General features: G+C 39.3%; 1 protein-coding gene across 1 annotated transcript; it reads left to right on the top strand.

Moving 5' to 3' along the window:
• Positions 1 to 14,632: 14,632 nt before the first annotated feature.
• Positions 14,633 to 15,037, top strand: LOC130960964 (uncharacterized; the record flags this gene model as incomplete). The annotated part of the gene is made up of 1 exon (XM_057886533.1): positions 14,633 to 15,037. A coding segment is annotated over one exon (405 nt), but the record flags the coding sequence as incomplete, so codon positions are not given.
• Between the last annotated feature and the right edge of the window lie 8,278 nt (positions 15,038 to 23,315).

The following is a 23,315-nucleotide window of genomic DNA, read 5'->3' as shown; positions in this document are numbered from 1 at the left end:
AATTATTTTTAGAAAAAATAATTTTCTTTTAATAAAATTATCAACAAATATTATAAACTATAAATAACATACTATTTAATTTTCAAAAATTAAGGATCTTACAGAAATGGACAAATAATTAACTTATATATATTAATGAAAACAAATTACCTTTTTTCTTCTAATTATGCTTAAATTATACATGTGGATTTTGATTTGACCTAGCTTCGTTGATTTGTTTTCCTTTCTTCTGATTTTGTGCTTTGTTTTCCTTTCTTCTGATTTTGTGCTTTATGAAAAAGTGAAACACTTTTTTTCTTCTTTCATGTATAGTAAAAAAGTGAAACCTTCTTTCTCCTATGGTGAATGCTATGGTGCCTAAAAGGTGGTGCCTATTTACTAAAAAAGGTTAAAAGTTATTATTTAATTTAGAACATATAAGAATAAATAATTTTTAAAAAATAAAAATTTACTACAAAAAATAAGTTAGACAAAATTTAGACAAAAACTCGTAGGCACCATAGAATTGGCCTCTCCTATATACCTTACTCAAACCAACATAGAACTACCAGCTGAAAATTGCTTTTCTTTTTCTTGAATGACAATGGGCTGGATTTTGGATTCAATTCCATTCAGCAGCCTTGGAAGCACTTGGTTTCTCTAGCTAGTTGGACTTTTTATCTTTTTTATTTGAACTGCACAATGAACATGGACCTGCAATACTCAATAGTTGTATCAAACCCCAATTAAATATTTAACCCAAGTGTCAACATGTTTATCATCATCAAATGTTATTCCATTTTTCCAATGAAAACATTTCAAACGTGTCCTACAATGTTTGTCTAACCCAGTGATTATACAAAGTAAACTACAAAAAACATCATGAATTATCAAATTGTTAGTAAAAATATTCTCTAAATTTATTAATGACAAAAATATTTTAAAAATATGACAAAATACCTAATTATTAACTATATATTTTCAAAAGAATTTAAAAATCAATTTTTGATATAATTTTTTGTAAATATAATTAAAAAAAAGATACTTTTATCTTTAAAATTTGGTAATTTAAATAATTGTTTTTGCAATTTTTTTTATAAATAGCTAAACATGTTTTTAGAAAATTAATAAAAAATCAAGAGATTAAATTTTTGTTTTATTTTTTGCGTACGCGTGTTAGATAATTATCTAATTATTTTCACAAATTTCATATTAAATATACAAGGGTTTACTAGATATAAAAGTTATTTGTTATTTATACAAAAAAATTGTATTTTTTATGTTTTTATCTTATTTTTAAATATATATTAAAAGTGTTTTGTCGCTAACAAATTTAGATAACAGTTTTTTAACGATTTAATAATTAGAAAGCATTTTCAATAGTTTATCCAATTAAATATGTTGGAGAATGTACATATTGGGGATGTAAGAGCTACAAGACTCACATAAATTGAAAAAAAAAAAAAGCAGAGTTGATAAAATTTGAATAAAATTACTAAATTAACATCTTGGTTAATTAATTCAAATCCTTACTTAGGCCTACTAGCCAAATCCAGTGCCCTCCGTACAATGATTATTGATCCACAGCCACAAGATGTAAAAGTTAATTTTAATTTTATTATAAATGTAGGTTCAAACTAGGGCTGGCAATATATACCCTATTTGCAGGTATCTAACTCAGACCAACCCGTTCGGATAGGGTTATTTACTCTATCCACTGCAGATAGGATAGGATAGAGTGTAAATTTATCTACAGGTAGGTAGGGTACGGGTTTAGTGTATACCCTACCCTATCTTACCCGCACTCTAAATATATTATATATATGGTGAATGCTACCCTATCCTCTCTAAAGTAACATGTAAGTTACCCTCTCTAATGTGTCATATTTTAATTGGGTGTTTATTTTAACCTGAGTTACTTTAATCTCATCAGAGTTAATAATATCTTAGAAGACGGTGACGGTCTGACAGAAGAAGAAAATGGAACACCCAATAAGACGGTGATACTTAGGAGGCACAACGACGACAAAGAAGTGAGGAGAAATAAACGCAATTAGAGAGAGTCAGAGTACTTTTCTGGAAGAATGATTTGGGAAGAGAAAACAAGACACCAATGAGACGGTGATGCTTGGGAGGCGTAACAACGACGATGAAGGAGTACAATGGGGAGGAGTAAAGCAATTAGAGAGAGTTGGAGTACCTTTTCTAGAAAAATGATTTGGCAAGATAAAATAAGAAATCCAATGAGACGGTGATGTTTGGGAGGCTTAATGAGGACGATGAAGGAGTGGGGAGGAGTAAACGCAATTAGAGAGAGTTGGAGTACTTTTTCTAGAAGAATGATTTGGGAAAAGAAAACAAAACACCAATGAGACGGTGATGCTTGGGAGGCGCAACGACGACGAAAGAGTGGAGAAGGTAACTCATGTTAAAATAAACACCCAATTAAGATATGACACATCAGAGAGGATAACTTACATGTTACTTTAGAGATGGTAGGATATCATTTACCTAATATATATGTAAAAATAATGTATATAGTGAAAAAAATGAGTCATGTACTCACAATCTTCTTCTTATAAAAATTTAAAATAATCACTAAACTAGTTGATGATCATATTATTTGTAATTTTATGTTAAATTTTTTTAAGATTTTATTGTTTTTAATTTTAATTTGAACTTAGTTTTTTATTTTCTATTTTATTAAAATGTATGAAATTTGGAATGGTTGAATTTTATATTTATTTGATTTTTTTATTTCTGCGAGTAGAATCGAGTAAGGTAAAGTTTAGAACTTTAAGGTGCGAATAGGGTTATGGTTGAGAAATTCTCAACCTGCAGGTAGAATATGGTAGAGTTTTAAAAAAGTTTTTAACCCACGGATAGAGCTAGAACAAAGTCTAAATCCTATTCTACCCTACTCTATCCTATCTTACCCATTGCTAGTCCTAGTTCAAATATAGTAAATAATAAAAAAATAGAACTTTATGATCCTAATGGGATAAACTATAACTTAGATCCATCTCTGTTATCAAGCCAACTACTATAACTGTATAAGTCATTCTAATAAAATAAAGGTAGTATACCTCCAATTCAAATTCTTTAATCCAAAAGTCAAATTAAGCCAAACCAAGAAAACCATGTATTTGTCATATTTGTGATATGCAATTTGCGAAGGAAACTGACTTCAATAAGCAGTTGAATTCACTTGGCATCACACTAATTTAATTTTAAGTTATTATATACCATTCGTTGATTCTGAAAGACGTAAGTAAAAATGGTCCATCTATATGTATAGCTACATTCACAATCCAAGAGTCAATAAATCAAATTACGTATTGTATTTATGTAGGTTATTCAAGTGTCACATGAAAGTGATGAGGTTCCAGATTCCTCTCTTTGATCCTTTCTTCAACGCTCAGAAACGGTGCTATGTCAAAGTTACTTAAGCTGCCTTGAAAGAGAGTTGCCAACACCTGCAATGAACTCAGAAAAGATGCCCTGCCAATTAATGATTCTTTTTACGTTTCCTATAATAATAATAATAATAATAATAATAATAATAATAATAATAAAGAAAAAAAATAAATGACATAGATAAAATGATTGAGAATCAATATTATACAAATATTTTAAATTGAATTATATTATATATCTGTCTTATTTGCAATTTCATGTAAATTGAATCAAATAAGTCTGATTTAAGCTTTTTCAACATAAATTGAATTAAATGAATTCGATTTAACAAGAACAGTAGTAAATTGAAACAAGTAGATTCAATTTATTATGATAGATTTTTTTACCCACGCAATCCATGGTAAATCAAAACAAATGAATTCAATTACAAGAGAAAATGTGCATGGTAAATTAAAATAAAGAGTAAACTACCATTTTTATTCACGAAAGTTGAAGATACTGACAAATCTACCCATAAAAAAAAGAAATTACCATTTATACCCATAAAACATGAGTTCCATACAATAAAATCATTCAAACACTAAAAAATCACATAAAAACCCCAAATTATCCTTATTATCATCCGCAGCATCTTTTTCCTCCCCAGTAACCATTCCATCATCTTCATCTGCTCATCACCTTACCACCACCACTAATCCCATCCTCTATCTCTCACCAATAATCAATTGATTTTCAAACAATTCTAGCAGCAATCTTTTTAGCTGCGAGCCACCTCTCCTCCTCTATGACAAATGTCGCAGCCTCTGTTTCTGTTCCTGCAGCTTCCAGCGTTAGCGACTACCGCTGTCGTCTTCCTTCTGCCGCCACCCCTCCTTCTCTCCTTTCTTATCTCGCCCTCGCCGACTAGAGGATCTTTTCACCAGTCCCTGCTTCGCTGCCACCAGCAACCTTAGAGCCGCAGTGCCTCGCCCCTCCTCTCTTCACCACCGACCACGCTCACCTACCGTGGCTACCTTCTCCTCATCACCAAACCAGTGTCACCGGCGGGCCACCGCGTTAGCCGCCACCATCGCGGTCCCCTTTGCGAACCAAAACCACGACGAGTTCTCTCTCTTTCTGTCTCTTTTGCCATCTGTTTTAAACCACCAAACCCTATTCACTTCAACTTCTCCTCTTCTTCCACTTTTTCTTTCCTTTTCAAGAACCAGAAACTTCCAAACCACCATCATAGCCCTGCCATCATCGCCGTTCGCACTTTCAGCCGCTAGAACCGCTGCGAACCACTGTCGTCTCCACATCTGCGATGAACCCAAGCCACCCTCACCGTCCTAGTCATTCTTTCTCTCGGTCTAGACCACTGCCAGCGAGCCACTCACCAGTCTCGCACCTCCTCCACCAAACCCTAACTCAGCCCCTGTTCTCACTCTCTCTTCTACTCCAACGAGCTACCAGTGACGTCACCATCATCATCAGCTTCTCAGTCGCCGAACCTTCAGAGCAACTGCTGTAGCTAGCGTCTCTCTCGACGAAACAGAGCTGAAATAGAACAAGCTTACCCTTGCCTATCAGAGTTTGGCTCAGGTGAGGATTGCTAAATTCGTTCAATTCCCTACATAACCTGTTTGAGTTTGGCAATTGATTTGTTGCAAGAGCATTAGGTGGTAGCACTCTATTCTGAGTTCAACAAAATGTTGAAAACAATGATGATAAGGGTAGTTTGGGATTTTTATGTGATTTTTTAGTGTTTGGATAATTTTATTGTATGAAATTCATGTTTTATAGGTAAAATGGTAATTTCATTTTTTATGGGTAGATCTGTTAGCATTTTCAACTTTCGTGGGTAGAAATAGTAGTTTACTCTAAAACAAATAAATTTGATATACAAGAAAGAATGCCCTACGTAAATCAAATTAAATTGATTTGAATTTCAGCGAAACGCAAACAACATAATTCGACTCTAATTGATTCAATTTAGTGTTGGTATTCTATATAAAGGATTCAAATTAGGTTGATTCGAATTACAGCCACAATTTCCTCCTCTTCTAAAATCCCATGCAAGAGAGAATTCTAAGATCACAACACAACAAGGTTCAAAACTGCATATATGGAGGATGACCCAGATCATATCTACCAATTGGATGGAGTTGCCCATATTGCTGGTAGCATCAACGAAAATGTGGGTAAATAAAATCTCTTTTCTTTAAGTTAGATTAGAAATATTATCAATATTTAGTGATTTAGAGTATTTGATTATAAATATTAGTTAGAGTAGTGATTAGAAACTTTGTTAAAAATTTTTAAACTTAAAATGTCAGCGATAATAATGATTTAGAATTGTTTTAAATTAGAGTTCTTTTAAATTAAAAATGTTAGTTTTAGGTGGATGTAGATTTAGTAGGGATTTGATTTCTATCAATAAAGTTAGAATATCATGTATGGTGGAAACACCATGATTGAAGTTTGCATGTATGTTATGATTGGACCTTAAATTTTTAGGATCAACCGGAATACTTCTCCCTAGATCGTCATCGCTATCCTCATCTATTATGACAGGCTCTACATCATCGTCATCCCGTAGTACATCCTCTATGAGATTTGGTTTACCATCCTCTGATCCCCTGAAATCGAGATCATAACAGGAGTATTTGCTATTGCAATTGCAAGCTCACCAAAAGATCGACTATCATCAATTTTTCCATCATTAACGTAGTTTAGATCAAATGCAAAGGACGGAGATGCCACCAAAACTGTTTCGGGTGCAATTACAGGTACAAATTAAGAGGCAGTAATAGGCATTGAACTAAAGACTCCTAACATTGCTACAGATTGAGGAATCTGATTAGATCCTCCTAAACTAGAGACCACATCTCCAAGCTTGGCCTGGGTTCTCATCTCGAAAAACTGACGACAGCAGTGAAACAAAACTTGCAAATCTTATTCACTTTCTATTACAAAGGAGTCATATTTCACACTATTTTGAACAACAGAAATTGGAATTTGATCAAATAATTTTTCCATTTGTTTCATGCTATGCACTCCCAATTTCTGAATTATAGCATTCTGAAACTGAGCAAAATTCGTAAAAGGATAATAAAAATACTCAATGTATCTTTATCAGTAAATTTTATTCTATCTCGTATTTTTTTCATAATCATCCTTCTGTAGTGTACAAGAACTAAAACATTATTGTCATTAACCATTGTAAGTGAAACTTTGATGAAGAGTTATAAGTAAATTCGAATTATGGTATGCTTCATTATTTAGCAAGTCGAATCAATTAGACTCAATTTACTTTGGAGTTATATCCTCAATAAATTGAAGTAACTTATATCGATTTATTACTGGCTTCCCTATGTTTTAAATCAAATTTGTTTGTTTCGATTTAAAAGGGTTGAGTGTGTCAATAGCTACTAGCTAGTAAATCGAATCTGTAAAACCCGGTTAATTAACGGCTAATTAACCCATAAATGAGAATTTATTCTAGAAAGCCTAAAATGTGATTTTTATGGCTAAATGTGATAGAGGAGACTGAGACGAGAATTTTGGTACCAATTTTATAGAATTCGGACCAAGATTGGACCGAACGGGCCAAACCGGGCCAATTGGACCCAAAGTGGGCCCTTGGCCCAACATAACTTAACCAAAACCCTAGTTTTCAGCACTCTCTCTCCTCATTTGTTACACACACAAGCTGAAAATTAGAGAGAAAGGGAGAAGAACACTCTCTCAAGTTCTTTCTCTCACTTGATCTTCAAACCACCATAACTTTTGATCTAGAGCTCCGATTGCCGCCCCGTTTGTGGCCACGCGTTCACCGCGGAGAGTTCTACAAAACCCATACCATCAGTCTTGAGGTAAGCCACACTTTGCTGTTCGAATCTCAGCCCTTATTTTCGAGTTTATTGGGTGAAATGTTGAGATTTTGGGTTCTTTGATGTTATAGGACCCAACTCTCTTGAAGGAGAAGGTTAATCTTGTCTCCTTGGACCTTGGGTGTGGTAAGATTCTCAACCCTAGTGTATTTTGTGATTTTATGATGTTTGGGTTTTGAGATGTTGTGTATGGGTATGATGATTGTGGCTTAGGTTGTGTATATGTGTGTATTGGAGCTTGATTGGTGATATTGAAAAGCTTGGAAAAGGTTTGGTGGTGAAAAATCTGTTCTTGGAGGTTTTGAGGCCTTGAGAGCTTGTGGGTAAGAGGTTTGGAAGTGCTCCGGTGGAGCTTGGGAAATTCGGCTAAGGTATGGTTTCGGTTTCCCGTATCTAATATGTAATGTGGTAGGAAATACTTAGGCTAGAGGCCCTAAGATAGGCATTGAATGGTTGATGTTGTTGAATGATTGAGATATATGATGTGGTCATATATGTGATGATGATTATTGATGCCTTGGTGGTATGATGTATGAGAAATATGCATGTTGTGATATATGCTTGATGATTGGTTATGGTTGAATTGTGGGTTGAACCATATTGTTGGTGAGTATGATGTTGATTATGTACAATGATGATTTATTGGAATTGGTGTTGTTGGAAATTGGCATGAGGGATAGTATATGATATGTCAATATGTTTGAGTTTGAGCCACTTGGGTGAAGTGGGCTAAAATGATGAGATAGTGATTGTATATATTGTGGTAATGTGTCAATGTGTGAGTTGAGGAGGCTTGATGTTGAGTTTGATACATTTTGATTGATTTCAAAGAAAAGGGATGAAATTGGCATGTTTTGATTGACTTTGAAAGGAGTTGAAAATGGTTTGTTTTGAAAATGGCATATTGTGATTTTGTATGAAAATATGGTTTTTGGGCATACTTTGACGGGACATAACTTGGACTACGGATCTCCGTTTTATACCAAATCTGTTTAGAAATGAAATTGGATCCGGGACGTCCATGCCGTTCGAAGAACGGGTGAAAAACGATTTAAAATGAGGAAGTTATGTCCGTTGGAAGATTGGGGTTTAAATCTGTGAAATTCTGCAGCTTTTAACTTAGAAAATTTTTAGCAGAATGACCCCTTGCGCGTGGGCGCACCTGGCGCGTACGCGCCGATCTTCCAGAAAGCGCCATCCACGTGTGCGCGTGATGTGCGCGGGCGCGCCGATTGTGCTGCACCCAATGCCCAGTCATTTTTCCGAGAGTTATGCCAGAACTGTGCCGGTGTTGTGCCTGGGGCACAAGAACACCCGCGCGTACGCGTGGTTGACGCGTGCGCGTCGATGGGCAAGTTTGGAATCCACGCGTTAGCGTGCATGACGCTTACGCGTCGATGAGTTGTTGAGGCCATCCACGCGTGCGCGTGGAGTGCGCGTACGCGCGGCCCTGTTTTCATCCCAAAGTTGATTTTTGAGTTTTAAAAGCCAAATCTCATACTTCTGAGCCTCCGACCTCACCATGTATGTCTTAAATCATTATGGCATGCCTAGCTATTAGAAAAGGGGCTAGTGAATGAAGTAACTTGCGAGTGAAGCAAGGGAAAAATGAATGATCAATGAGGATCAAGATGATTATGTGAGATGCGGAGGATGGTGGTGGAAGTGCTTGGTATGCCATTGGCCGAAGGGCCGTGATTATTTGTGAAATGGCTGGTTATGGATTTAACCGTGAGCCGAATGGCGGATATGGATGTTGATCCATGGATGAGAATTCATGCATGTTTGTGCTGAATTGTTGATAATTGTGAGTTGTACTTCCACTATCTGAGATACGAGTTTCCCTGGGTAGTAGCAGTGGCTAGCCACCACGTGCTCCAGGTTGAGACTTGATACTCTGTTTACCCTATGTCGTCAGGGTGGCCGGGCACTATGAAATCCCGGACGAGCTCACTCCCAAATATTCACCTGTGATGGTGATGGATAAATATTCACCTGTGATGGTGATGGATAAATATTCACCTGTGTTGGTGATGGATAAATATTCACCAGTGATGGTGATGGATATGGATCATGTTTATGATCAAGCTCATATTGAGCATACTCGAGTTGGGGAGACACGACAGAGGGACAGTCCAGTGGTTAACTGCCAGGACTTGTCGGGTTGGCTCTATAACCGACAGATGATATCATCGGCCACTAGGAACAGGCATTCATCATATGCATACTATGTGAATTGTTTGAGATTGCCTATTTGACTGTATATTACTTGCTAATTGTCTAAATGTCTTAACTGCTCCTATTTGTATATTCTTTGTCTGATATAACTGTGTTTGCTATAATATACTCCTGCTGGTGGTTGGGAGGGTTGAAGGAATTGGAAAGGGAAGTATTAGTTAGACTGAAGAATCTTTAGTCAGATGCCCTTATATGGTTTAGCTTGTTTATAAGCTTTGATATTATCTGGAGGAAGTTCTAGGATTGCCTTTGGCTTTCCTCTATTATTATGTATTATATATGTGGAAGCTGTTACCATGCTGGGGACCTTTGGTTCTCACCCATGCGGATTTTGTGGTTTTCAGATGCAGGGCGTGAGGTGTCCCGCTGAGGCATACTGGAGACTTCTAGATTGCGAAGATTCCTTGTTCTTGGGGACTACGTTTTTGGTTTATATGTTGTGCTTAGATACTTTTATCTCCATTAAATAATACAAACTGTGATGACTCCTCTTATGGGAGATTTTGGAGAATAGGTTTTATGTATTTGTGTCCCTTTGGGTTTCCTTGGGGTTTTCCTTATTTTATCATATGTATATATTGCTATGCTCGGACCGGTTATCTTCGCAACCGGATCTTGAGTATTGATATTCCTGTTTTTGACACTCTTTTGTATATATATAATCTCGCGTTGGTTTATCCTTGTTCGTCACGTTATCGATCGGAGTGTTGCGCTTTTGAGTTGCGGTTTTTGTTTACCCCTTTTTCTACAAAGGCTCCTAGTTATAATCAATCATTCATACTACTATACGTACTAAATTTTTATTTTTGAGGTCGTAATACCTTGCCATCTCTGAATTATGACTTAAGCATAAGACTTTGTATGGTAGGGTGTTACATTATGGTATCAGAGCAGTTCGTTCCTGTAGAGCCTGAGGGATGGACTGATTATGCTTCTGTGCATTCTCTGTGTGTGTGTTATGTGCTATTAGTATATCTGCTTGATATAATTGGCATAAACGTTCATGAGCATGCATTTGGGACTTTGAAGTACTAGACTTCCGATATTGAGACTGATCAACTTAATATCGATTGTTTGGTATGTATAGGAACCAGATGGCGCCTCGTGGACGCGGTAGAGGTAGTGCGAGAGGTCGTACGAATGCTCGTGCACCGGAGAATAACACTAATGACCCGGTGAACTTCATGACTGCGTTGGAGAACATGGCTGCTGCTATGCAAGCCACTGCTGCGGCTCTTGGTCAACAAATGAACAACCATGGTAATGATGGAGGTGGAGTTCAGGGCCCGATGACCTTGGCAAACTTTTTGAAGGTTAATCCACCTAAGTTCAAGGGAACTACTAGTCCGACTGAGGCTGATACATGGTTTCAAGCTATAGAGCGAGCGTTGCAAGCGCAAGTGGTGCCTGAAGCACAGCGTGTCGAGTTTGCTACCTATATGCTTGTCGGTGAAGCGTCGCATTGGTGGCAAGGTATCCGACGTCTTCTGCAGCAGGGTGATGACTATATCACTTGGAATGTCTTTCAAGAAGAGTTCTATAAGAAGTACTTTCCGACTTCTACTAGGACGGCTAAGGAACTTGAATTGTTACAGCTGAAGCAGGGTACTATGTCCATATCAGAGTATACTGACAAGTTTGAGGAGCTGTTCAGGTTCTCTCGTATGTGTCAAGGGACTCAGGTGGAATATGAGGAATGGAAGTGTGTTAAGTATGAAGGAGGACTCCGGAGTGATATTTTCAGTTCAGTGGGACCAATGGAGATTAGGACTTTCTCCGAGTTGGTAAACAAGTGTAGGGTTGCTGAAGAGTGTGTGAAGAGGGCAACCGCTGAGAAAGGGAGTCATAGGGGATCATTCCCACAGAATCGAGGGAAGAGCTTTGCACCTAGAGGTCCGTCTTTCAAGAGGGGAGGCTCTTTCAAGAGGCCCAACAACAACAATTTCCAAGGAAAGAAGTTTGGGAAGCAACCTCAGAATGAACAAGCTTGTGCTAGGTGTGGGAGTCACCATCCGGGAGCACCATGCAAGGTCGGATGGGGCTTGTGCTACTATTGTGGAAAGGCGGGGCATAAAGCCGCCAACTGCCCGGAGAAGCAGAAACAAGGTGCTGGGAAGGCACAACAGACTGGTCGGGTGTTCACCACTTCAGCTGTAGGAGCTGAAGGATCCGAGACACTTATTCGAGGTAACTGTGAAATAGCTGGTCAAACTTTAAATGCTTTATTTGATTCGGGAGCATCACATTCATTCATTGCATTTGAGAAAGCCCATGAGTTAGGATTGAAGATTGTAACTTTAGGTTATGATCTAAGAGTATATAATGCTACCCACGAAGCCATGGTAACTAGGCTAGGATGTCCGGAAGTTTCCCTTAGATTCAAGCAGCGTGATTTTGTTCATGATTTAATCTGCTTGCCGATGATTGGTCTTGATCTTATCTTGGGGTTGGATTGGTTATCTAAGAACCATGTTTTACTAGATTGTTCTACAAAGTCGGTGTACTTTATGCCGGAAGATACTGAAGGACTGGTCGTGGTGAATAATTATTACGTGAATTCGATGATGGTGAACTGTTCTGGATTCGAATGTCAGGGTATCATGTTGTTAACCGCAGGCGTTTCGGGTGATGATCAAAGGTTGGAACAGATTCCGGTTGTGTGTGAGTTTCCGGAAGTGTTTCCCGATGATATTGATGAGTTCCCACCTAACCGAGAGGTTGAGTTTGCTATTGAGTTGGTGCCCGGGGCGGGACCAATCTCAAGTGCTCCTTACAGGATGTCACCGTTAGAGATGAACGAGCTAAAGTCTCAGTTAGAGGATTTGTTGGGAAAGAATTTTATACGACCAAGTGTTTCTCCGTGGGGTGCTCCAGTGTTACTGGTGAAGAAGAAGGATGGGAGTATGCGGCTCTGTGTGGATTACAGGCAGCTGAACAAGGTTACAATAAAGAATAAGTACCCATTGCCGAGAATTGATGATCTCATGGATCAGTTACAAGGAGCTGGAGTTTTCTCCAAGATTGATTTGCGATCCGGTTATCACCAGATAAGGGTGAGGGGTGAGGATATCCCTAAGACCGCTTTCAGGACTCGTTATGGTCATTACGAGTACACTGTAATGTCTTTTGGGTTGACGAATGCTCCTGTAGTATTCATGGATTACATGAATAGAGTCTTCCGTCCGTTTCTGGATAAATTCGTTGTTGTCTTCATTGATGACATACTGATTTATTCCAAAACTGAAGAAGAGCATGCGGAACACTTGAGGACCGTGTTGCAGATTCTAAAGGAGAAGAAACTCTATGCAAAACTGTCTAAGTGTGAGTTTTGGAAGAGTGAGGTGAAGTTTTTGGGTCACGTGGTGAGTAAGAAGGGAATAGCCGTAGATCCAACTAAGGTGGAGGCGGTGATGGATTGGAAACAACCAACCACCATAACAGAGATAAGGAGTTTTCTGGGTTTAGCTGGCTATTACCGAAGATTTATCAAGGGCTTTTCACAGATAGCTTTGCCAATGACAAAGTTAACCCGCAAAGACACTCCGTTTGTTTGGACTCCTGAATGCGAGGAGAGCTTTCAGACATTGAAGAAAAAGTTGACTACTGCACTTGTGTTAGTGTTGCCCGAGCCGAATGAGCCATTTGAGGTGTATTGTGATGCCTCATTGAAGGGTCTAGGGTGCGTGCTGATGCAGCACCATAATGTGGTGGCGTATGCCTCACGACAGTTGAGACCTCATGAGGTTAGTTACCCTACGCACGATTTGGAACTCGCTGCGGTTGTGTTTGCCTTGAAGGTGTGGAGGCATTATCTCTATGGGGTTAAGTTCCAAGTCTTCTCTGATCATAAGAGCTTGAAGTATCTCTTTGATCAGAAAGAGCTTAATATGAGGCAGAGAAGGTGGATGGAATTGTTGAAGGACTACGACTTTGAGTTGAATTACCATCCGGGAAAGGCGAACGTAGTGGCGGATGCGTTGAGTCGGAAGTCACTATATGCGGCTTGGATGATGCTACAAGAGGAGAAGTTGCTCAAGGGATTTGAGAGTCTAAAAATCGGTGCTCGAGAAGTATCCGGAACCTTGTGTTTGAGCCGATTAGAAATCTCAAGTGACTTTAAGTCCGAACTCCTAAAGGCTCATCAGAATGATGAAGCCTTATGGAAGGTATTACCGGCTATTGAGCAAGGAAAACAGTGGAGAGTGTCAGAAGAAAAAGATGGGTTATGGAGATTCAAGGGTAGGATCATTGTGCCGGATGTTGGCACTTTGAGGCAAGATATTTTAAAGGAGGCACACAAAAGCGGATTCTCTATTCACCCGGGAAGTACTAAGATGTACCATGATTTAAAGGCGATGTTTTGGTGGCCGGGTATGAAGAATAATGTGGCGGAGTATGTTTCAAAGTGCTTAACTTGTCAAAAGGTAAAGATTGAACATCAAAAGCCCGCCGGTATGTTGCAACCTCTAGAGATTCCACAATGGAAGTGGGAAAGTATTGCAATGGACTTTGTGTCAGGATTGCCAAGGACTAGGGCTGGTTTTGATGCTGTTTGGGTGATTGTGGACCGATTGACGAAGTCAGCTCACTTTTTGCCCATTCGGATGACTTACACCCTTGAGGAGCTAGCACGGTTATACATAAAGGAGATTGTGAGACTTCATGGTGTACCTGCTACTATAATCTCTGATAGAGATCCTCGTTTCACTTCAAGGTTTTGGGGTGCATTTCAGAAGGCTTTTGGAACCCGATTAAGCTTGAGCACGGCTTACCATCCTCAAACAGATGGTCAATCTGAGAGGACGATCCAAACACTAGAGGATATGTTGAGAGCTTGTGTTTTGGACCAACCGGCGAGTTGGGATCGGTATATGCCATTAGTGGAGTTTGCATACAATAATAGTTATCATGCGAGCATCGGAATGGCTCCGTATGAGGCCTTGTATGAGAGAAAATGTCAATCTCCGCTATGTGGGTATGAAGCTGGAGAGAAAAGCTTGTTGGGGCCAGAAATGATAGCTGAGACTACTGAACAAGTCAAGAAAATCCGTGATAGGATGTTTACGGCGCAGAGTCGTCAAAAGAGTTACGCTGACCAGAGGCGAAAGCCCTTAGAATTTGAGGAAGGAGACCATGTTTTCCTTAAGGTTACTCCAACCACGGGAGTAGGTAGGGCGATTAAAGCAAAGAAGTTGAATCCTCGATACATTGGTCCATTTCAAATCCTAGAGAGGATTGGACCGGTGGCGTATCGGATGGCTCTACCACCTCATCTTTCGAACCTGCACGACGTGTTTCACGTGTCGCAGCTTCGGAAGTACACTCCTGATGCTAGCCATGTGTTGGAACCTGAATCGGTTCAGTTAAGGGAAGATTTGACGCTTCCAGTGGCTCCAGTCAGAATTGATGATACTAGTATTAAACGGTTGCGTGGAAAAGACGTTTCATTAGTCAAAGTGGCTTGGAGTCGAGGCGGTGTGGAGGAACACACTTGGGAACTTGAGTCAGAGATGCGATCGGATTATCCGCATTTATTCTCAGGTAATTTCATTTGAATTTTGTGGGCAAAATTCCCAATTAGGTGGGTAGGATGTAAAACCCGGTTAATTAATGGCTAATTAACCCATAAATGAGAATTTATTCTAGAAAGCCTAAAATGTGATTTTTATGGCTAAATGTGATAGAGGAGACTGAGACGAGAATTTTGGTACCAATTTTATAGAATTCGGACCAAGATTGGACCGAACGGGCCAAACCGGGCCAATTGGACCCAAAGTGGGCCCTTGGCCCAACATAACTTAACCAAAACCCTAGTTTTCAGCACTCTCTCTCCTCATTTGTTACACACACAAGCTGAAAATTAGAGAGAAAGGGAGAAGAACACTCTCTCAAGTTCTTTCTCTCACTTGATCTTCAAACCACCATAACTTTTGATCTAGAGCTCCGATTGCCGCCCCGTTTGCGGCCACGCGTTCACCGCGGAGAGCTCTACAAAACCCATACCATCAGTCTTGAGGTAAGCCACACTTTGCTGTTCGAATCTCAGCCCTTATTTTCGAGTTTATTGGGTAAAATGTTGAGATTTTGGGTTCTTTGATGTTATAGGACCCAACTCTCTTGAAGGAGAAGGTTAATCTTGTCTCCTTGGACCTCGGGTGTGGTAAGATTCTCAACCCTAGTGTATTTTGTGATTTTATGATGTTTGGGTTTTGAGATGTTGTGTATGGGTATGATGATTGTGGCTTAGGTTGTGTATATGTGTGTATTGGAGCTTGATTGGTGATATTGAAAAGCTTGGAAAAGGTTTGGTGGTGAAAAATCTGTTCTTGGAGGTTTTGAGGCCTTGAGAGCTTGTGGGTAAGAGGTTTGGAAGTGCTCCGGTGGAGCTTGGGAAATTCGGCTAAGGTATGGTTTCGGTTTCCCGTATCTAATATGTAATGTGGTAGGAAATACTTAGGCTAGAGGCCCTAAGATAGGCATTGAATGGTTGATGTTGTTGAATGATTGAGATATATGATGTGGTCATATATGTGATGATGATTATTGATGCCTTGGTGGTATGATGTATGAGAAATATGCATGTTGTGATATATGCTTGATGATTGGTTATGGTTGAATTGTGGGTTGAACCATATTGTTGGTGAGTATGATGTTGATTATGTACAATGATGATTTATTGGAATTGGTGTTGTTGGAAATTGGCATGAGGGATAGTATATGATATGTCAATATGTTTGAGTTTGAGCCACTTGGGTGAAGTGGGCTAAAATGATGAGATAGTGATTGTATATATTGTGGTAATGTGTCAATGTGTGAGTTGAGGAGGCTTGATGTTGAGTTTGATACATTTTGATTGATTTCAAAGAAAAGGGATGAAATTGGCATGTTTTGATTGACTTTGAAAGGAGTTGAAAATGGTTTGTTTTGAAAATGGCATATTGTGATTTTGTATGAAAATATGGTTTTTGGGCATACTTTGACGGGACATAACTTGGACTACGGATCTCCGTTTTGTACCAAATCTGTTTAGAAATGAAATTGGATCCGGGACGTCCATGCCGTTCGAAGAACGGGTGAAAAACGATTTAAAATGAGGAAGTTATGTCCGTTGGAAGATTGGGGTTTAAATCTGTGAAATTCTGCAGCTTTTAACTTAGAAAATTTTTAGCAGAATGACCCCTTGCGCGTGGGCGCACCTGGCGCGTACGCGCCGATCTTCCAGAAAGCGCCATCCACGCGAGCGCGTGATGTGCGCGGGCGCGCCGATTGTGCTGCACCCAATGCCCGGTCATTTTCCCGAGAGTTATGCCAGAACTGTGCCGGTGTTGTGCCTGGGGCACAAGAACACCCGCGCGTACGCGTGGTTGACGCGTGCGCGTCGATGGGCAAGTTTGGAATCCACGCGTTAGCGTGCATGACGCTTACGCGTCGATGAGTTGTTGAGGCCATCCACGCGTGCGCGTGGAGTGCGCGTACGCGCGGCCCTGTTTTCATCCCAAAGTTGATTTTTGAGTTTTAAAAGCCAAATCTCATACTTCTGAGCCTCCGACCTCACCATGTATGTCTTAAATCATTATGGCATGCCTAGCTATTAGAAAGGGGCTAGTGAATGAAGTAACTTGCGAGTGAAGCAAGGGAAAAATGAATGATCAATGAGGATCAAGATGATTATGTGAGATGCGGAGGATGGTGGTGGAAGTGCTTGGTATGCCATTGGCCGAAGGGCCGTGATTATTTGTGAAATGGCTGGTTATGGATTTAACCGTGAGCCGAATGGCGGATATGGATGTTGATCCATGGATGAGAATTCATGCATGTTTGTGCTGAATTGTTGATAATTGTGAGTTGTACTTCCACTATCTGAGATACGAGTTTCCCTGGGTAGTAGCAGTGGCTAGCCACCACGTGCTCCAGGTTGAGACTTGATACTCTGTTTACCCTATGTCGTCAGGGTGGCCGGGCACTGTGAAATCCCGGACGAGCTCACTCCCAAATATTTACCTGTGATGGTGATGGATAAATATTCACCTGTGATGGTGATGGATAAATATTCACCTGTGTTGGTGATGGATAAATATTCACCAGTGATGGTGATGGATATGGATCATGTTTATGATCAAGCTCATATTGAGCATACTCGAGTTGGGGAGACACGACAGAGGGACAGTCCAGTGGTTAACTGCCAGGACTTGTCGGGTTGGCTCTATAACCGACAGATGATATCATCGGCCACTAGGAACAGGCATTCATCATATGCATACTATGTGAATTGTTTGAGATTGCCTATTTGACTGTATATTACTTGCTAATTGTCTAAATGTCTTAACTGCTCCTATTTGTATATTCTTTGTCTGATATAACTGTGTTTGCTATAATATACTCCTGCTGGTGGTTGGGAGGGTTGAAGGAATTGGAAAGGGAAGTATTAGTTAGACTGAAGAATCTTTAGTCAGATGCCCTTATATGGTTTAGCTTGTTTATAAGCTTTGATATTATCTGGAGGAAGTTCTAGGATTGCCTTTGGCTTTTCTCTATTATTATGTATTATATATGTGGAAGCTGTTACCATGCTGGGGACCTTTGGTTCTCACCCATGCAGATTTTGTGGTTTTCAGATGCAGGGCGTGAGGTGTCCCGCTGAGGCATGCTGGAGACTTCTAGATTGCGAAGATTCCTTGTTCTTGGGGACTACGTTTTTGGTTTATATGTTGTGCTTAGATACTTTTATCTCCATTAAATAATACAAACTGTGATGACTTCTCTTATGGGAGATTTTGGAGAATAGGTTTTATGTATTTGTGTCCCTTTGGGTTTCCTTGGGGTTTTCCTTATTTTATCATATGTATATATTGCTATGCTCGGACCGGTTATCTTCGCAACCGGATCTTGAGTCTTGATATTCCTGTTTTTGACACTCTTTTGTATATATATAATCTCGCGTTGGTTTATCCTTGTTCGTCACGTTATCGATCGGAGTGTTGCGCTTTTGAGTTGCGGTTTTTGTTTACCCCTTTTTCTACAAAGGCTCCTAGTTATAATCAATCATTCATACTACTATACGTACTAAATTTTTATTTTTGAGGTCGTAATACCTTGCCATCTCTGAATTATGACTTAAGCATAAGACTTTGTATGGTAGGGTGTTACAGAATCTACCTATTTCGATTTTCTACTACTCTACTAAATCGAATTTATTTAATTCTATTTACATTGAAAGAACTTAAATCAAGCTTATTTGATTCGGTTTACATAGAGTTACAAATGAGACAGGCATATAACACAATTCAATTTATAACATCTATATAATATTAATATACTCAATCATTTTTTTCATATAATTTACCCTAACAATAACAATTCAATTTAAGATATTTGTGTAATATTGATACTCAATCATTTTATTCCTATAATTTACAACAATAACCACAATAATAATAATTTGGTTTTTTATCGTTTTATTTGGCCCTCAAATACAATTGCCTTATGATCCCGGAATCGAGAACGGCCTTTAATACTTGTGATTTTAGGAAATTTCAAGCAACCAACATTGTCCTAAAGTAAATAGTTTTTTTTGTTTATGTGCTTTATGATATATTATTGAGGTAAGGTCTAATTTAGTATTTGAAATTCTTAGGACTCATTGTAATAGTTTTTTTATTTTTAGAAATGATGATTAAATTGGTTTCAGAATTTATAAATTGTAACTTTTTTTTCGTGTCTAATTTAACTGTTGTTAATATAGTATTGATATGGAGCAACAGTGTAACACTATTAGCATGACAACTCCGACAATAAAGTAACGTCGCTAAAACTTTAATATAATCAAATAAGTGTTTTAAATCGACTAATTACACATACGTACTCCGTACTCTATACAATTTTAAAAATCGAAGATGAGTGGTGGAGTGAGCGGGGAAGAGACTTTGAGGGTGAAACACGGTGAGGCAGCCGATAATGTCGGCGGAAGAGATAAGGGGGAGAGCGGGGGAGGGATTGCATCAGGGGAAAAGTAGGATCATATTTTGAGAGGGGTTTCTAAACCTTTGAAGGTTTCTTTCAGGGACAAAGTTGTGGGTTCCAAGATTGCTAAAACTTTTTCACTCGTTGGAACTTTATCGGGAGATAACATTGCGGTAGTTTCTGGGAAGTAAGGAGATCTCTTACCACCGAGTGTCACGTTTATCGAAAAAGCTAAGAATTGTTTGGCAGAACCTTATAAGGATGCTATAGTGATTAAGGTGCTAGGTAAACATTATAGCTATACTGCATTGTCTCATAAACTCCGAACGGTATGGAGGATTAAGGAAGGTTTTGATTTATTGGACGTGGGATTTGACTGCTTTCTTGTGAAGTTTGATGTGGCTGAGGAGCGAGAAAAGATTCTCTTAGGAGGTCCATGGATGATCGAGGGAAATTATGTGGCTGTGAAGCCTTGGGATCAAGAGTTTAGATCAAGTGAAAACTGTTTTGGAGCAACTTTAGTGTGGATTAGAATTTCCGGATTACCAATTTGGTGCTACCAAGAAGATGCAATGCTCCGTGTTGCGGCTGCAGTTGGCATTCCCGTTAAGGTTGATTTGGCAAAAAATTAGCTGAAAGAGGACGATATGCTCGAGCCTGTGTTTAGATAGATTTAGGATTGCCAGTGACTAAGAAGATTCTTGTTGAAGGTGTTGAATATGAGGTTGAATATGAAAATCTTCACCTTATTTGTGGCTCCCGTCTCAAGTTTGGTCATGATATGAAGGTGTGCAAGACTGACAGCAATGCGGGAGGAGGAACTAATGCCAAGGTGGTCAGCGATGTAGCAAAGCAGCCAGAAAGCTCAAATTCAAAAAATTCAGTGCATGTGGAAAAGGCAAGTTTTTATTTTGGCAAGAATCTTGGAGATGAGACTGTAAATGTTACTGTCCCAGATTTGGTGGAGAGTGATTAGCATGCTGTTCATGTAGATCATGCACAACATGAGGATTTGAAAGGCTGGACTCAAGTGATTAGGAAAGGAAAGTATAAAATGGGTCAAAATCCTTCTCCTAGCACCCATCAGGTCCAACCAAAAGCAAAGAAGACTCCTAACAAGGCTACCAATACTTGGACAAGGCCTAATCACCAACGTACAACACATGCTACTGGATCCAAAGTAAAATTAAGCAGGGGCATCAATATTGGAAAACCGGTTAGTGTGGCTTCTTTGGGGATCCGGCACAATGTTCATCATCAGCAGCAAGGTGAGACAACAAATGACACTGTGCAAAAGCGTCCTCGCCCAAACTCTTTGCAGAATTCACCAGTAGATAAGGATGGAGCATCGACGGCGGGTATGGTGCAAGTTTCAACGGAGAAAATTGGGCTACAACTTGAGAGTCCATTAAAGGCAGGATTGTCGAAGACAGGGACATCATGTTGAGTCTCGGGTTTGTTATTGGAGCTCCCTTTTTGCTATTTTTATGGATAGTTTTAATATCATAGCCTGGAATGTGAGGGGTGCGTCTAACAAGATGGCCCGTGTGCATTGCAAAAATTTGGTGAGAATATATAAACCATCTTTCTTCTTTCTCTTTGAGACTCATACCATGTTTAATAATTTGAAGAATTTTTGGGATAAATTGGGTTTTTGTTGTGTTGGTATTGAGGAAGCAGTAGGACACAGGGGTGGTGGTGCACGAAATTGCAATCACACTTTTGCAATCCCGCACAACTAACCAGCAAGTGCACTGGGTCGTCCAAGTAATACCTTGCGTGAGCAAGGGTCGATCCCACGGAGATTGTCGGCTTGAAGCAAGCTATGGTTATCTTGTAAGTCTTAGTCAGGATATCAGAAATTATCAGGATTGATTGTGAAAAGCAAAAGAACATGAAATGATTACTTGTTTTGCAGTAATGGAGAATAGGTTGAGGTTTTGGAGATGCTCCATCTTCTGAATCTTTGCTTTCCTACTGTCTTCTTCATCAAACACGCAAGGCTCCTTCCATGGCAAGCTGTATGTAGGGTTTCACCGTTGTCAATGGCTACCTCCCATCCTCTCAGTGAAAATACGTTCCGATGCTCTGTCACAGCATGGCTAATCATCTGTCGGTTCTCGTTCAGGCCGGAATAGAATCCAATGATTCTTTTGCGTCTGTCACTAACGCCCCGCCTTCAGGAGTTTGAAGTACGTCACAGTCATCCAGTCATTGAATCCTACTCAGAATACCACAGACAAGGTTTAGACTTTCCGGATTCTCTTGAATGCCGCCATCAGTTCTAGCTTATACCACGAAGATTCCGATTAAAGAATCCAAGAGATATCTACTTAATCTAAAATAGAACGGAGGTGGTTGTCAGGCACACGTTCATAGTTGAGAATGATGATGAGTGTCACGGATCATCACATTCATCCGGGTTAAGAGCAAGTGATATCTTAGAATGGAAGCAAGCATGATTGAATAAGAAACAGTAGTAATTACATTAATCCATCAAGACACAGCAGAGCTCCTCACCCCAACCATGGGTTTAGAGACTCATGCCGTGGAAGGTACACAAAGAAACGTGTAAAAATGTCATGAGGTCATCAGGTACTGATACAATGTCAAAAGATCCTATTAATAGTGAACTAGTAACCTAAGGTTTACAGAAATGAGTAAATGACAGAAAAATCCACTTCCGGGCCCACTTGGTGTGTGCTTGGGCTGAGCAATGAAGCATTTTCGTGTAGAGACCTTTTCTGGAGTTAAACGCCAGCTTTCATGCCAGTTTGGGCGTTTAACTCCAAGTTTTATGCCAGTTCCGGCGTTTAACGCTGGAATTTCTGAGGCCGAATTGCTATGCCGGTTTGGGCCATCAAATCTTGGGCAAAGTATGGACTATTATATATTGCTGGAAAGCCCAGGATGTCTACTTTCCAACTCCGTTGAGAGCGCGCCAATTGGGCTTCTGTAGCTCCAGAAAATCCACTTCGAGTGCAGGGAGGTCAGAATTCAACAGCATCTGCAGTCCTTTTCAGTCTCTGAATCAGATTTTTGCTCAGAACCTTCAATTTCAGTCAGAAAATACCTGAAATCACAGAAAAACACACAAACTCATAGTAAAGTCCAGAAAAGTGAATTTTAACTAAAAACTACTAAAAATATACTAAAAACTAAACTAAAACTACCAAAAACATACTAAAAATAATGCCAAAAAGTATACAAATTATCCGCTCATCACAACACCAAACTTAAATTGTTGCTTGTCCCCAAGCAACTGAAAATCAAAATAGGATAAAAAGAAGAGAATATACTATAGACTCCAAAATATCAAAGAAACATAGTTCCAATTAGATGAGCGGGACTAGTAGCTTTTTGCCTCCGAACAGTTTTGGCATCTCACTCTATCCTTTGAAGTTCAGAATGATTGGCATCTATGAGAACTCAGAACTCAGATAGTGTTATTGATTCTCCTAGTTAAGTATGATGATTCTTGAACATAGCTAGTGTATGAGTCTTGGCTGTGGCCCAAAGCACTCTGTCTTCCAGTATTACCACCGGATACATACATGCCACAGACACATAATTGGGTGAACCTTTTCAGATTGTGACTCAGCTTTGCTAAAGTCCCCAATTAGAGGTGTCCAGGGTTCTTAAGCACACTCTTATTGCCTTGGATCACAACTTTATTTTTTTCTTTTTCTTTCTTTTTTTTTTCTTTTTTTTTCGAAATTTTTTTTTTGCTTTTGCTTTTAGCTTTTTCTTGCTTCAAGAATCAATTTGATGATTTTTCAGATCCTCAATAACAGTTCTCTTTCTCCTCATTCTTTCAAGAGCCAACAATTTTTAACATTCTCAAAACAA

The sequence above is a fragment of the Arachis stenosperma genome, chromosome 2 (assembly GCF_014773155.1).
Source record: "Arachis stenosperma cultivar V10309 chromosome 2, arast.V10309.gnm1.PFL2, whole genome shotgun sequence".
NCBI lineage: Eukaryota > Viridiplantae > Streptophyta > Magnoliopsida > Fabales > Fabaceae > Arachis > Arachis stenosperma.
Note: the sequence above shows the minus strand (reverse complement) of the source record. Positions and strands in the feature narration are given on the sequence as shown.